The sequence below is a fragment of the Histomonas meleagridis genome (assembly GCF_020186115.1).
Source record: "Histomonas meleagridis strain 2922-C6/04-10x chromosome Unknown contig_40, whole genome shotgun sequence".
Lineage (NCBI taxonomy): Eukaryota > Parabasalia > Tritrichomonadida > Dientamoebidae > Histomonas > Histomonas meleagridis.
Genome location: NW_027150884.1, coordinates 345,413 through 361,165, shown reverse-complemented (window position 1 = coordinate 361,165; position 15,753 = coordinate 345,413). Strand labels below are relative to the sequence as shown.

At 27.7% G+C, this 15,753-nt stretch overlaps 6 protein-coding genes across 6 annotated transcripts; 4 read left to right on the top strand and 2 right to left on the bottom strand.

The window, feature by feature from the left end:
- Positions 1-712: 712 nt before the first annotated feature.
- On the top strand, positions 713-1,444 carry GO595_006126 (Ubiquitin-conjugating enzyme family protein; the record flags this gene model as incomplete). Its single annotated transcript, XM_067919445.1, has 1 exon — positions 713-1,444. One exon carries the CDS (start codon positions 713-715, stop codon positions 1,442-1,444), a length of 732 nt encoding a protein of 243 aa, XP_067773722.1.
- Positions 1,445-1,955: 511 nt separating this feature from the next.
- Positions 1,956-2,864, top strand: GO595_006125 (uncharacterized protein; the record flags this gene model as incomplete). Its single annotated transcript, XM_067919444.1, has 1 exon — positions 1,956-2,864. One exon carries the CDS (start codon positions 1,956-1,958, stop codon positions 2,862-2,864), a length of 909 nt encoding a protein of 302 aa, XP_067773721.1.
- A 2,007-nt stretch (positions 2,865-4,871) lies between these two features.
- On the top strand, positions 4,872-5,333 carry GO595_006124 (SS18-like protein 2; the record flags this gene model as incomplete). The annotated part of the gene is made up of 1 exon (XM_067919443.1): positions 4,872-5,333. The coding sequence occupies one exon, from the start codon at positions 4,872-4,874 to the stop codon at positions 5,331-5,333; it is 462 nt and encodes a 153-aa protein (XP_067773720.1).
- A 1,689-nt stretch (positions 5,334-7,022) lies between these two features.
- GO595_006123 (uncharacterized protein) lies at positions 7,023-7,472 on the top strand (the record flags this gene model as incomplete). Its single annotated transcript, XM_067919442.1, has 1 exon — positions 7,023-7,472. The coding sequence occupies one exon, from the start codon at positions 7,023-7,025 to the stop codon at positions 7,470-7,472; it is 450 nt and encodes a 149-aa protein (XP_067773719.1).
- Positions 7,473-8,353: 881 nt separating this feature from the next.
- Positions 8,354-9,535, bottom strand: GO595_006122 (AGC family protein kinase; the record flags this gene model as incomplete). Its single annotated transcript, XM_067919440.1, has 1 exon — positions 8,354-9,535. The coding sequence occupies one exon, from the start codon at positions 9,533-9,535 to the stop codon at positions 8,354-8,356; it is 1,182 nt and encodes a 393-aa protein (XP_067773718.1).
- A 652-nt stretch (positions 9,536-10,187) lies between these two features.
- Positions 10,188-10,463, bottom strand: GO595_006121 (uncharacterized protein; the record flags this gene model as incomplete). The annotated part of the gene is made up of 1 exon (XM_067919439.1): positions 10,188-10,463. One exon carries the CDS (start codon positions 10,461-10,463, stop codon positions 10,188-10,190), a length of 276 nt encoding a protein of 91 aa, XP_067773717.1.
- Positions 10,464-15,753: the final 5,290 nt, after the last annotated feature.

Sequence of the window (15,753 nt, the reverse complement as noted above, 5' to 3'; positions counted from 1 at the left end):
TAAAAATTTCTGATTCTGTAATTGATTTGCTTTTTTCTGAATTTTTGGATGAAAATCTTAAACATGTATCGAACTTTTCAATAACTTCATTAATATCAAATTCTGGTATTTGCACTTTGCAGTATATAATAATTTTCCCTAATTGAGCTAATAAACAAGCATCAAGAGCTCGAAATGTATGTGAATTACTATTAATATATTTATATTTATCACAAAAAACTATGGATGAAAACTTTTCTAGGATACAAATAATTTTGTTTATAAGGTTAATTTCGATTTTTTCTAAAATGCCTGGATAAGGATTAGTTGGCGCAAGTAACCTTCGAATTTTATCTGAAATTTCCAAAAATGCTTCTGTGTTAAATGAATTATCAATTGCTTTTTTGACTAATTGATCAATTTGGTGGATTTTATCCATCCAACCAAAGATTTTTGATATGTACGTTTAAAATTTTTATTAACAAAAATTAAACGGCCACTTTCTTTGGCATTCTTTAGTAAAAATTTTGTTTCGAATGTAATTCCATACTAAAATAGTTATGACGTTTTGATTTTTACTTCCATATGAAAATGAGATAAATTTTTAGGGAAATATGAAACAATTTCAAATGTTGATGATGGTTTGAATTTTTGCCAAACTCTCTTCTCAATTTTTGAATACATTATTTTTACAATGGAACATTATGTTCAAAAAGAGAAAAAGTGCATTAAAATGTCTGACGATTTTGGAGAAGAAGAACAATTCCCAGAAAATTATGAAGAAGACTTCGATCAAGAGTGCGTCATCGATGAAGGTGATGATGATGTTGAGTTTGAGCTCCCAGATGACATTGATATTTCACAAGTTGTTGCATCTGCACCTGAACCGAAGGTAAAGACTAAGGAAGAAGAGATCAGAGAAACCCTCATGGAAAGGTTCAATCCAAAGGGTTCTGCTGCAATTCGTCTTATCGAAGATTATAACATGATTTTAAGATCAGATCCAAAAGTCAATGGTTTCACTGCTGAACCAATCCAAAACAACCTCTTTGTTTGGACTGTCCATCTTTTTGGCTTTGAGAAGAAGACACCAATTTACGATGATATCCAAAAGTATAAGAAGAAGACAGGACGTGATTACATCGAATTTGAAGTTTCTTTCCCGCCAAACTATCCAGAAGTACCTCCTTTCGTTAGAGTTGTCAGACCAAGATTCTTATTCCATAAAGGAAGAGTTACCGTTGGAGGCAGTATTTGCAATGACCTTTTGACAATGGAGTCATGGAAACCAGTGTACGAAATCGAGAGTATGTTAATTAACTTGTTTTCAGAAATCTTATCAAGTGATCCTCGAATTGATTTCTCCAACACATCCCCATATTCTCTCGAAGAGGCAAAGGCAGCTTACGTGAGAGTTGCGAACGACCATAGATGGAAGACTTCTGGATGGCTTCCTAAACATTAAATAAGATTTTCCTTTTTTCCTTTGTATCTCTCCAAAAACTCTGAAATGTAATTTTGGCAGTACTCCATTTTAAAAATCAAATTCTCTGAAAGTGATTAAATCATTATTGCGAAAGTGTTATGTGCATAAATAAAAAATTGAATTTAATAAGAGACAGTTTTATGTTTTATTACTCTTTCATTAAATATGAATTCGACTTACCCTGAAAACATTTTCCTTAATTAAATAAAAAAATTTTTGGGGTGCCCTAAAATAAATTGAAATGTCTCGCTGCCAAAGTATTCCTCTTGGCAAGCATTTAACGTTAGATTTATATTCATTACCAGCCCCAACATGTTCGTTTCAATTTCCAGGTCATTTGGTTAACTTTGAATCACAAAATGAAATTAAAAATACTTTTTCAACATGGGAGATATTTCCTAATCCAAACTCAATTTACTCAGGAGTTACATCTTTCCTTCTCGCCAGAATCAAACGCAAAGATTCAAACTCTGTCATTACAAAAATTACAATGGATATCAAACCTCGTGATTCAAACAATGTTAAGCTCACACGCACCGATACTAATACTCCTGTTCATATTGAACAACATGGATCCTTTACACAACTATTTGTTCCTATCCAATTTTTATCAAATACTGATGGATCATTTCATTTTGATATATCTGGTTCTTGCACAACTGAAAGCAAAAGCCACAATATTAAAGGCAATTTCAAGATTGATGTTTCTCCATCTTTTTCATATCATCTCAAAACAACAAAAGTACGTCGAGAAGGAGTTCTTCTCGAAGTAATTTTATGCAACAACACCAAATATGTTATGCGGAATGTTTCTATTGAGGTATTCCCAACAGAAAACTATGTAGTTGATGAATCTGAAGTTCAAGTTGCCGAAATTCTCCTTCCTTCATCACAAGTTTCAGCTGTTTATGGTCTTGAGCTTCAAAGGGGTGAGAACAACAATGACCTCAAAGAGATCGAACATCTTTATGTGAAATGGAGCACTGGATTTCAGTCAAATTGCACATTGGAACTCAGCACATTCGACCTAAACAAACAAAGCCAAGTGAAACTCCCTTTGGCTGTTTCAATTATTGGGCCGCCCCAATTGAAAAAGTTGCTAACGCCTTTTTCAGTCAAATTTGATGTTCACAATACGTCGAATGAAGACAGATCATTCTTAATTAACGCGGAATGTAAAAGCGAAACAAAGTTATTGCCATATGGAACACATGTAATTAAAACTGATGTATTAAGACCAAATGGTTCACAAAGAATATCATTCGAATTCATTGGACTACAACAAGGATTACTTCCATACCCAGAGTTGTCTATACAAACAGATGAACATAAGCCATTTAGTATTGACTTGGAAAATGGTGTGCTGATTCTCGCAGATGATAAAGTACCAACTGAATGAAATCATTTGCAGAAGATTTTTATGTTTTTACTTTTGCGTATCAATAAATATTTTCGTAATTAATTTAAAATAACTTTGAGCAAAATTTAATGTTTGTGTTTCCATTTCTATTAAAGAAATTTTGAATAATTGTTTTTCATCATTTATTTCGTCTTTGCTTTAGATATTAATGTTCTATTTGTAAAACATTTATAATATGTCTTATACTCATGAAAAAAAAAATAAAATCAAAAACTTTTTTCCTTTACAATATTGTTCATACAAATGCATGGATATCAATGGTTTCGATGGCTCTGCTTAAAACAAATATAATACATCATGAATTACACAAGATGAAAATATTAACAAAATTACATTATATTCATTCTCTAAATAGAATTCATTATTTGAAACTTTATAACATTAATAAATGGAAAGAATTCGTAAAAAAAAAGTTAAACTCAAGAGAATAAAATATCTAACTTATGGAAGATTTGACATTTTATAAAAAATTTTTAATTATTTAAATGATTCTTCGTTGGTTTCTTCTTCAGGTGTGTTCATATTAAAATATCTAAATCTTTTATGCACTGATCACTTATAGAAGAAATGGATCAAAAGAAATTCGAGTTTTTAGTAAAAGAAGAATGAGCCTTGCTTTGTCAGTAAGGATCAGAATCCATTAATAAAAAAACCGCGCAATAAAATTTTTGACTAGTTCCAGTTAAACTTTTTAATAAGTTTACATTCCCGAGTACCATTTATCAGGAAATGAGCGATGATGTAGAAGAATATTTCAAAAAATTACAAGAAAAACAACCAGACAAGCACGGTGAATTAATATCATTATTAGAGTCAATGAGAAATTATATCAATGAAATAGGATTTGATAAAATTCCAGAATCCAAAGAAATCTTTCAAGATTTATCCAAGATTTCAGAAGATACCTGCACCCGTGTTGCAGCATGCGACAATCCTGTCCAAAAGCAAGATATAATCAAGCTATCAATTTACAATAATATCACAAAAGATCAGTTACTTAAAGCAAAAGAACTTCTTGATAAGCAAGTTCAATTATTTCGTGTAGAAGTCACCCAATATATACAACTCAATACTTCGATTGAAAATTTTGATCGGAATCAACTTGACAAAGATATCAATCTTTTTATAGAATCTCCTTCTCTCATAACATTTGTTAATATTTGCGAAACTTATTTTGATCAAAGTAATGATTTTAAGCAAACTTTTTCATCACGAATTCCAATAATTCAATTATCCCAAACTATCAACAAAATCTTTAAAGGCGAAATAAATTATATCAAACCAAGCGATTTTTCCCGTACGCGTCAACATGGCAGCAATACATTACCATCAACTCGAGCATCACCATTAAATTCTTTTAAACCTGTTCCAGGTGCACCAGCATTTCTTTATCAAAATCGAAACAATCCACTTAACAATCGTCAAAGCCCTCTAAATCAACGATCACAGATTCAAGTTCCAGTTCCAATTTATAATGAAAAGAACGAAACCAATATTCCTCCCGCAGATCCATCACTTCCCATAACCTTTAATAAAAGGTTTAAAGCCACTTCATTAAACAACGAGCAAATCAACAATTTACGGCTGCAGCTAATTAGCGAAGAGGAAAAATTGAACAAAGAAAAAGAAAAGAATTCAATTTTGAAAGGCGAATACAAAGAAAAAGTGCAGCAATTGAAATTGATTGAAATCGATGTGAAAAGTACAGAAGAACGTTTAAAGCAAAAAGAAATTGAAGAGGAAAACGTTAACTTGAAATTAAAGAATTCGGAAAATGAAAAAACGAATAAAATTGGTAAGGAAGTGGACAAGGCAAAAAGAATTTTGAAATTGATTCAAGACTTTAAAGTTAGAAAAAATTAAGGATTTTAGTAAATATTTACTTTTCGATTTATAAACTACAAAAATTTGAGACATTCACGATCAAAACGGATTCAAAACATTCCTATCGTATTTGTGCAAAAAAAAAAAAGAAAAAAAAAACAAATGGAAGAAATATCAAATGAAAGTATTCAACAAATCCTTGACGAAAATTCTAAACTTCTTGCAGTTATAATGAAATGTCAAAATGAAGGAAGAATTATGGACTCAATTCTTTATCAAACACGACTTCAATTAAATCTTGTCCAACTTGCATCTATTGCAGATAATAGACCTCATCCATCAGTTGGACCACAAGCAGTCAAAGAAATAATTACATCATCTACAGAAGCGACAGAAGAAAAGTTAAAGTTATCAAAGTTTATTCAAACGATTCGAAGAGTTGGACTTCGTGATTTAGAATTAATTTCAACACTCACTGATATACCTATTAAAGAAGTTCGAACACTTTCGACAACATATATCGAATTTTTAAAACGTCAAAACAGGAATCATGAAGCAGAAGAATATGAAGAAGAACTTTCATCAAGTATGATGTCACAAGATATTCAAAGTTCAAACGTATAAAAATTGAAATCAAAAATCACTATTATTATTATTATTTTTTGATAAATAAATTAAAACATAGATTTATTTTTATTTTATTATATTTTATTTATGTTTAATAACTTGAATAGAAATTTCTGCATCTCCAATTATTTTTGATTCTTCTGAAAGACAAAGAACATGAAAAATTGCTTTCTGTCCTTGAATATCTTTTTACTTTACCTTGAATTAAAAAAATGTTTACCAAGTGATAAAGGTGCTTTATGTTGACAAACAACTTTAGAAGTAACTGTTGAATAATCCTTTGGAAGAAATGAATTTACATATTTACATGTTTCATCATTCATTTGACTAATCATTCCTGGTGTTGATAAAATATCATCTCCTGCTTTTTGTGTTCGATTTGTAGAAAGATTAAAAGTAACTTCTTTATTACTTTGAAATTCTGACTCTAATTTTAATAATTCTCTTAAATTGATATCTTTAGTTGAAATCCAATGACGTGAAATATTTTTTGTTGATGAAATTAACATTTTTAAATAAGAAACAATTCCTATCGTTATGGTTTACTTCTGTTTAACGGTTTTTATTATTTTTCATGAATAAACAACAAACACAAATACCTTGTCGAAAAATTAAAAATAAAGAAGATATTAACATATGGAAAGAAACACCTGCTTATTATGATATTAAAAGAACTTTTTATCAACTTTTAAATTCTGTTCAAAAGTAAGTCTCGAAAACCAAAAGAAAAATCGAGGAATATTATTATTCAAGAACTTCTAGAAATATTTTCACGATTAAAACAATATTTAAATGAAACAGAAATTATCACACAAAAATCCATTTTTCGTAATAAAGGATTTTGTCAATGGTTATTTAAAGTCAAAGAAAATGCACATGAATTATTTTCAAGGGTTACGAATAATGAAGAAGTAATATATTATTTTACAGAATCATTTGGTAATCTTCACCGTGTTGATTTTGGTACAGGTCATGAATTTAATTTTTTTAGCATTTATTACAATTTTAAATAAAATTTATCTTTTAAGTGAAGAAGATTCAAAGTTTATAGTGTTTAATATCTTTTGGGAATATTGGAACCTTATTTATCAAGTTATTAATAAATTTCAAGTTGCACCAGCAGGTTCACATGGAGCATGGGGCATTAATGATTATCTTATTCTTCCATTTGTATTTGGTTCGTCACAACTTATTGGTAATTCAGAAATCACGCCAAGTAATATTAATGAAGAAACTATTTCAACACATTATAAAGAAGAATTTTGTTATTGTATGAGTATTTCACATTTACATCATTGTAAATATGGGAATTTTGAAACATCATCACGAATGTTAAATTCATTAAGATATGTACCAAATTTTGAAACATTACGAGAAGGAATGGTTAAACTTTATTTTGATGAAGTCGTGAATAATTTTTTTGTTGTTCAACAATTTGGATTTGGAGAACTTTTAAAATGGGAAAGCAAAGAAAATAATGAAGAAAATTTTATTAAATAATGTATTTTAATAAAAATATTTTTTTTAATTTCAATTTTTCAGTTTATCTTTTTGTTGTAATATGAAAAGTGGCAATGTAAATAAATCAATGAAACCGTTATTTTAAAACATCGAAAATTTACGGTTATCGATTCAATTTTCTATTGATTTGACAGGCAAAATGCGGTTTGAGGCTCATAACAAAAAATGATTTTCTTCCTTTTTTCGCTCTTATTTGATTCTCAACATTGTAAGAGGAAATGTCTTTCGCTATTTGCAGGTTCTCCATCTAAGAAAAGGATGTGTCTAGGAACATGCACAAACGGTTTTATCGAAAAAGAAAAGATTCAATTTGGTCAACGTAAAATGAAAAAAGAAGTTAGCCAATGTCTATCGAAATGTAGTCATAACGTTAATTCATCCACAGACTTTAAAAAATGGCTTAAATGTCGTAAAAGTTGTGTAACGATTCCAAATTCAGATCAATATGATTATTTTTCACCAGATCAATGTGTTTCAGAGTGTGATCAACATTGGAAGGGTACAGACCATCATCAACCGTGTCAAGAACAATGTTCAATGTTTCAACAAAACTTTGTCAATTCGAAGCCAACCAAAGCAGATCCAAGGCGTGTTCAAATCTTTACCATTTGGTAATCTACCTTGTTTTTAATAAATCTTTGTTTTCAACGAAACAATTTCCAAAATGGTCAAATCAACATTTTTTTTCATAACAAAACCGCAATAAAGTTATGAAAATGCGACACTTTTACGGTTATAAAATTTTGTGATTTAAATTTTTATTTTTTCTTCGAAGATTTCTGAAATTATTTATAAACACTTGGGATCTATGCTCTAACAACGCCATAAAAAATTTGTTAATTGATTATTTAACAAATAATAAATATTAATTCATATTCATTTCTAATTTAAATTATTTTTTTATCATGATTTATATCATTAAAGAATTTTACTCAAAGAACCCTTTGGTTATGGAGTAGATTATGCATGATATTTACTTTATACAAAGAGTTTTTTATTCATTAGCAGGCTTTCAAAGCCATAAGTTCCAAGTGAAACAACACATCAACACCCAAAATCCCATTAAATTCAGACCACCAACTGGCCTATAATTAGAACTTGATATATGTTTGAATTTTATATATTTTATAAATTTTTTAATGTATTTTAATTTAAATATTTTGTACATGATTATCTTCTTTGAAATCAACTGCAAATAGATCTTCGTCAATTTTTGATAATCCGTATTCTGCTGCGATGATTCGAAACTTTTTCATGAAAAGCAGTTTTCGACTGTAACAACTTTGTTCGGTTTTTACAGTTATGAGATAATATTTGATAATAATAATAAGAAATCATAAAAAAGTGTTAAAAACGTTTTTTAATTTGAAATTTCAGAAGTTTATCAACTTTTGCTTTTCAGTGGGAGAGGAGCACCCCATCATACATTGAAAATAAGGGACACCCCTAATACTGAAAGTTTTATTTTTATTTAAAAAAGTCTATTTCGAAATGATTTACAATTTTTTGGCTTCATTTTTCCAAGTGGAAAAAAGATTTGACTGAAGGACGTCCTTTGCCGACATTCTGTTCTTCGGGTTATGGTCGGTGAGCTTGATTATCATCTTACTCTCTTCAGGGAAATCCTTCGAAAATTTCTCTGGAAGAACGGCCTTATTTCGGAGTTGTTGTATTACCTTAGCCTTTTCTGTTTCTGTTTTGAATCCATATAGTATTTCAAACATAACAATTCCAAAACTGTAAATATCATCTTCCTTACAGCTTTTCTTTCCGTTCAACTGTTGTGGCGATGAGTATAGTGGGGTTCCAACCTTCCTCATAGTGTAGGAAGAATTCTGACCAACATTTAACGAAAATTGCTCTAATGGACGAACTGTCAGAGAACCAATTCTACCTTGTGTTGTCACTGGAAGAGGTGGTGATTCACTGTGACGTTCAAAAGGCAATCTTCGAACTGATGATATTCCGAAATCAATTACAACAATTGATCCATCAGTTCGAATCATTATATTGGATGGCCTGAAATCCCTATGAACTACTCCAGCGCTGTGTATGGATTCAAGGGCATTGATAATATCAACAAGAATTTTATGCGATGTTGGTAAATCAACAAATTTTCGAGTGCTTAAGTATGAAGAAAGTGAAATCCCATCGATGAACTCTGTCTGTATGCAAAGCGATAAAAGTCCAACAGTTTCACTTTCTTCAAGCCATGAGCTATAATATCTGAGAACGTTTGGAAAATTAAGATGAGCAAGGCATTGAACCTCGTGAACAGCTGTTTCCACTTCGTAAGGCTCCAGGTTGATGATTTTTAATGCATATATTTGTTGATCGACCAAATTATGGATTTTTAAAACTTTTCCATACCCTCCTTCACCTATCACTTCTAAGGTATCATAGACTTGTGATAAAGATCCACAATTAATCGGAAATTTATCTTTGCTATGATCTCCTATTTCTGAAAGGTCATCTTGGGGAATAAAATTTCTTTTTACAAGCTCTTGGCAAATTTCTGGGAATAACTCTGGTTGATTTGATTTGTTACAAAGGTCATGAATAGTATCTTTAAGCCATTGAATATCTATTTCTGTAGGTGATGTCCCAGTATCCCAACACTCGTCATCACCATATTCCACGCCAATACTATCGAAATCATTTACAAAAAAGGAGCACATCCGTTTGTAAATGTGATATAATTTTAATTTAAAAATCGTTTTAAGGATTATTTTCAATACCAAAAATTTTGATTGTGAGTAAAAGATTTTCTATTTTCTGAGCTTTAATTGATCAATAAACCGTTTTTTTAGAAAATATTTTGTCTTTAAAGATTTCTACAAACATTTAGAATTAGTTTTATTTGACTTTAGGACAATAAATATCCACTAAATCACTAAATCATTTTTTGAAGAAAATCAGTGTTATATAATTAAATCAATTTTTTTTCAACCAGATTTTTGAAGATTTTGTATAAATTAACGGCCAAAAACAATGAAAACGCTGAGGGTTCCAAATTAACGGTCACCCGACCAAATAAAGAACTATAAAATTTTCTGAAGAAATTCAATAGAACACTCAGAATCCAACTTTTCATAAGTCTACAATGAATTAATAATTGAAAAAATTTGAAATTAAATCAATGGATTACACAACAGCCGAATATTTATGAGGGCATAGTTAAAAAGTGCTCATCAAAACGAACGTTAATAACCTCCCGGCCAAGTATTACACTTTTTCAATTAAATGGTAAACGTTTTCTTAACCGCATCATTTTTGATGCCCAAACAAGAATTCTATAAAATTTTATATTTATTATATTTTATTACATATTTAATCCCTAAATTCAGGTGCCAAAGGAACTTTCTCTACTTCTTTACCATCAGGCCCATAAGGTGTCAAGAATCCACCACTTTCGAAGTATGCCTTCTTCCTTTGGTCTGTGATTTGCTTTTCTTTCTTTTCTTTCATTCTTCTTCTGTATTCTTCTGGATCCAATTGAGCCTCTATTTCGAGTTCAAGTTTTTCTTTACGTTTTCTTTCTAATTCTTCTTCCATTATCTTATTATATACTTCAGTAAATAGTTCAGGCGATAATTTATTACGCATTAATTCCATCGCTTTATCTGCCGCCTTTTCATTATCTTTCATATTCTTTACTTTCAATGTTATATATTTTATTATATAATATGAAACATCATTATTTTCATAATCGATTTCTAAAATAGTTGCAACGAAAACTCTCATTAATACAAGTGCCAAATTTTCATTTTCGTTTTCATAATATTTTTCAAAATTATCTCTTAAGAAGTTAACACAATTTTCTTCGTTAATTCTTATTAAAATCAAATGTAATGAATCCGCAGCTTCTTTAATTGTACCATTCCAATTAATTAATGAATCCAATAAAATATTTGAAGTATTTAACAATGAATTTTCATCAGGTTCGAAATCATTAAAAGTAGAAAGATACCAAAACAATAATTCGCAACCAATTTTCGCAGTACTTTTTCCAATTATTAAATCATTAATAACTGAAATCGATAAAAGTTTTATATTTTCATTATCAGGATAACTCATAACAATATTCCGATGTAAGTTAATTGCAGCAGTTTTCACTTTAATATTATCATTTTTAATATGTATATCAATGATTGATTGTAATTCATTAATTAAATTAGACATCGCATCAGGACATGAAGAAACAGTTGTAGCTAATAATAATAATCCAGTTCGTACTTGTTTCCCTGTAGTTGAAGTCCAACGTATCATTAAATTCCATAATGATAAGAATCGATTATTTGGAATTTTATTTAATAATAATCCAATGAATTTATTTAATTTTTTGATGACATTTTCATCTGTTTCATTTGCAATTCGTACACCACAATGTGTAAATATTAATTCGATATATTCATCATATTTATCTTCAGATGTTTCATTAATGAAATATTTCAAAAATGTTATTAATGTTTTACGTGCATTAACTTTCGGTGATGATAAATTACCTAAAACAAATTGTAATCGATTCCGAAATTGTTGTTTTGATAATTCATATTTAGATAAAAACTTTGAACATAATTTAGCAGAATATTTGCGTACATCTGCAGATAATGCTCTAATCATTAAATCAAATGATATTTCAGCAGTATCATAAATTTCAGGTATATCATTTCTTCGATCCATTAATATTAACAAAACGCCAAATATTCGATCACAAGATTCATGTATATCTAATTGTGTATTACAAAAAGATACAAGAGCACAAGTAAATTGTATTGGGAATTCCATTGTTGGGAACTTTTCTAATATTGTTTGTAATAAATTAAAGATTTCTTGACCATAAGCATCAGTCGCATTAGATAATTTCGAAATCGATTTAGTTAAAAATGTTATAATATCAGGTAACAAAGTTAAGAATGAAGATAAGTTAATATAATGTTGTAATATCTTTAAAGATATTATTAATGTTTCAGTATCATTAGTTTTTTGTGTAAATGCCCAAAGTTTTAACAAAAGTTGTTCAAGTAATTTAACTTGATTTTCATCTTCTACATCAAATAATTCTTGTTCGAAAAAGATTAATAATAAATGTACACCAAATAATGATATTAAGAAATGTGATCCAAGTCTTTTCACTATATCATTTGCATTTTCTGTTTCACTTCTTTCAGGTTTTTCGATGAATATATCATCATGATATTTCATTCCATATTTAACATTATCTAATGTATTACTTTCAATATTTTCTTCAGATTTATTTTGTTGATTATCAGAAATATCTAAAAATTTATTGATTACATCGACAAGTATTTTAGCATCAACTGATTCATTCTCAACAAATCCTTTACATAATGATATTATTAATTTTTTAGCTCCTTTAGCTTGTTCTAATGAATGTAATTTATTAAATTGTTTTATAATTATATCAAGAAATTCATTAACAGAATTCCGAAAGTTTATATTTGATGCTAAATATTGAAATGATTCAAATGATAAACATTTTTTAGCATCGATGAAATTTTGTTTAATTCTTAAAATTGATTCATATTCAAATATATCCTTTAATAAAGTTTCTGTTAATAATCCAATGAATGAATCAAATGATTCTTTATGTTTAGTATGAATTATCATATTATTTAATGATACATATAAAAATGGTATTTGACCATTTTCTTTTAATCTATTTCTAAGAGCTTGAAATAGAACATAAAAATCATTTGGTTCCATACATTCTATTAAAGCAGTTAAAGATTCTTGAGCAATTTTTCGACTTTCTACTTTCTTACTATAAATTTTATTAGAAATTGATTTAATTAAATTTTGTACAATTTCTGGTGTCTTTGATATATTTAATATTGCAGGTATTAATCGAAGTTTAATTTTAGATTGAATCTTTTTATCATCAATAGCATTTAATAATGGTTGAATACAATCTTCAGGAGTAAATATATTACTATTACATAATGCAATTAATAATGTTAATGTAGTTCCATATTTAATTTCTTTTAATAATTTCTTTAATAATGATTTAATTGATTCTTTATTAGTATATTTACATACACTTTTAAATGCGACTTCAATTTCTGGAGTCATATAAATTTGACATAAAAATGGAAACAAAATTGTACTAAATTCATTAATATCCCAATCATCAAATTGTTCTATGAAATTACTAAGTTGTTTTATAGATTCAATTCGTACATTTATATCACCACTACCTAAAGTTAAGAAGAATGATTGATTTGATATTTTTGTAATTGAAGGTAAAACATCTGGAAAAGTTTTCACAATTGAATTTAATATGAACAAAACTTCTTTCGGTGGTATATGTGAATGTTTTTTCTTTAAATGGAATTTAATTGCTGGTAATATAAAATCATTAATTAATTCTATTGATGAATTTGATATTAATCTAGATAAAAATCCTATCGCTGAAGAACGTAATTGGAAATCATTAATTTGGATATCAGCAAATGATTGTAATGCAAATATATATGAAAACTTTCCAACAGTATCTAATGAATTATATATTAATGATTTTTGATTAAAATCATTTTGATTTAATTGTATAAATGATTCAGAATATTCATCCAAATATTCACTAATTATTGGAATGAAATTATTACGAAATTCAGTTGATAAAGGATAAGCTATTAATGAACATAATCCTTCAAATTGTTTATCATCAAATTCTAATCCTTGAATAATATCAATCATTTCAATATGTTGATAATTTAATACGAATTTAATAATTAAATCATTATATATATTCGATTGATTACATTCTTTCATATTCCCTAAAAATATTATAAATGGTTTCCATATTCGATCACGTTTAAATAATTTCATATTATCCACAATATTTAGAAAAGTATTTATAATTTCTTCATGTGAATCTGGTATATATTGAATTATATTAGCAAATATTAAAAAGATTTGATCGATTGTATCAGCATTCATTAATTTAACTAATTCTATTAAATCATTAACTATTTCATAATGATTTTCATATACTTTTGGTGTTGATTTACTTATTGATAATAATAATCGAATTCCAAATATATTATTATATTTCATTATCGAATTCATATACTTTAATATTTCATTAGCATAATCTTCTTGTGCTTCAAAACTATCGAAAAAGATTGATAATGCATTTAATGATTTCTTTAATTCCTTATTAATTTGTGGTTTCGGTGCTTGTTTTAATGCCAATAATAATAAATTTGATATTTGATCTAAATAAGGTATTAAATGATTAGTTAAACGTGTTATCATAGGTATTGCAAATTTTGGGAAGTTACGTATTTCTGATGCTTTTGGTTTCTCTTTTAGAAATGCTTTAATTAATGGTTCTATTTCATAATCATTTAGATATGACATTGCTTGCATTATAATTTGTGCGTTTTGTTCATAACGCTTTTTATCTTTTCTTTTCTCTGTTAAATATTCAGTGATTATTCCAATCGACATATTAATTCCAACTGATACAACAAATTTACGTTCAAATGTTAATTCTTCTTCTATAAACACATGGAAATTTGATATTAAATCAGTATTAATTCGAGTTTCAAGAAATGAATCAAGTTGTGCTTTAATTTTTTGTTTTAATTGTTGTTTAATATCTTTATTCTTTAATATATTCGATTGATATAACAAATTAAAAGCTGCTTTTCGAATATTAATATTTGTCGATTTTAATAATTCCATTATAGCTTCTTCTGCTTTCTCAGAGAATTCATCTTTTTTAGTTAATGATGAAATCGAATTTATTAATAATTCCAATTTCTTATAATCCTTATTATTATCATTAGCAAATAGATAAATTAATGAAACTAATTTCTCATTAACATATGAAACTTTAGCTAAAGATTTTAATAAAGTTTCAGCTAAAAAACTACAATCATTCCATGGATATCTATTATATAAAATATCAATAATTTCAATTGCATAATTCTGATCGAATTTAATGATTTCAACTATTAAATCTTCATCAAGTGTTCGAAAACGTAAATAATTTTGATTAGAAAATCCTAATGAAAGATTAAAAGTTTTATCCATATCATTTGCTAATTTAGTTATTGATGATGTTAATCTAGAAATATAACTTTCGCCAATTTTATAACTTTCTAATGTATGTTCACAATTAAAGACAGCGTTTGCAGCTCTAATTAAAAGTTCTTTTGGTGATAATAAATCGAAAGTTTTATTATCATCTTGAATGAATGCATATAAAATCTTTGATGATAATTGTTGGATTTCATGAGAATCGATATTAAAGTTAAATATATTATATAATTCATTCAATATTTCATCTTTCTTATTTAACCAATTTGGTGATTTAGTTATAGAAATAATAGTTAATGAATATAAAAGATCTAAAAACTCTTCGTTAATGTTTTCCGGATCTTTTAATAACGTTATTAAATATGGAGGCTGTTCTGTTAATAAGTCTGGTTCATATTTACCCATTAATGAATATAATACTTTACGCTCATTAATTGTTAAGTTATTTATATTTTTGATCTTTTCATATATACTTTTGTCATTAATATAATTCGATAATTCGATCATTAGTTCTTGATTAACATCGAAATTATCTTTAACACATTGTATTAACTCATTTGAGATTAAATATTGCGTCGGATGTATCCATTCAAGGATAACTTTAAGATGCATTAACAAACGATTAAAGTTCTCAGTGATATATTTCAATATATTCTCTTGCGTTAAATATACAATTCGGCGACATTCTTTTAAATGTTCTATATGTTCTTCAACATTTTCTGATTCAATCAAATAAATTACAGAATTAGAAATCAATTCACTTGTACCGTCTTCGAGTGAATATTTGTCTAAGTTACATAGAAATTCACATAACAAATTACTGTCCGTA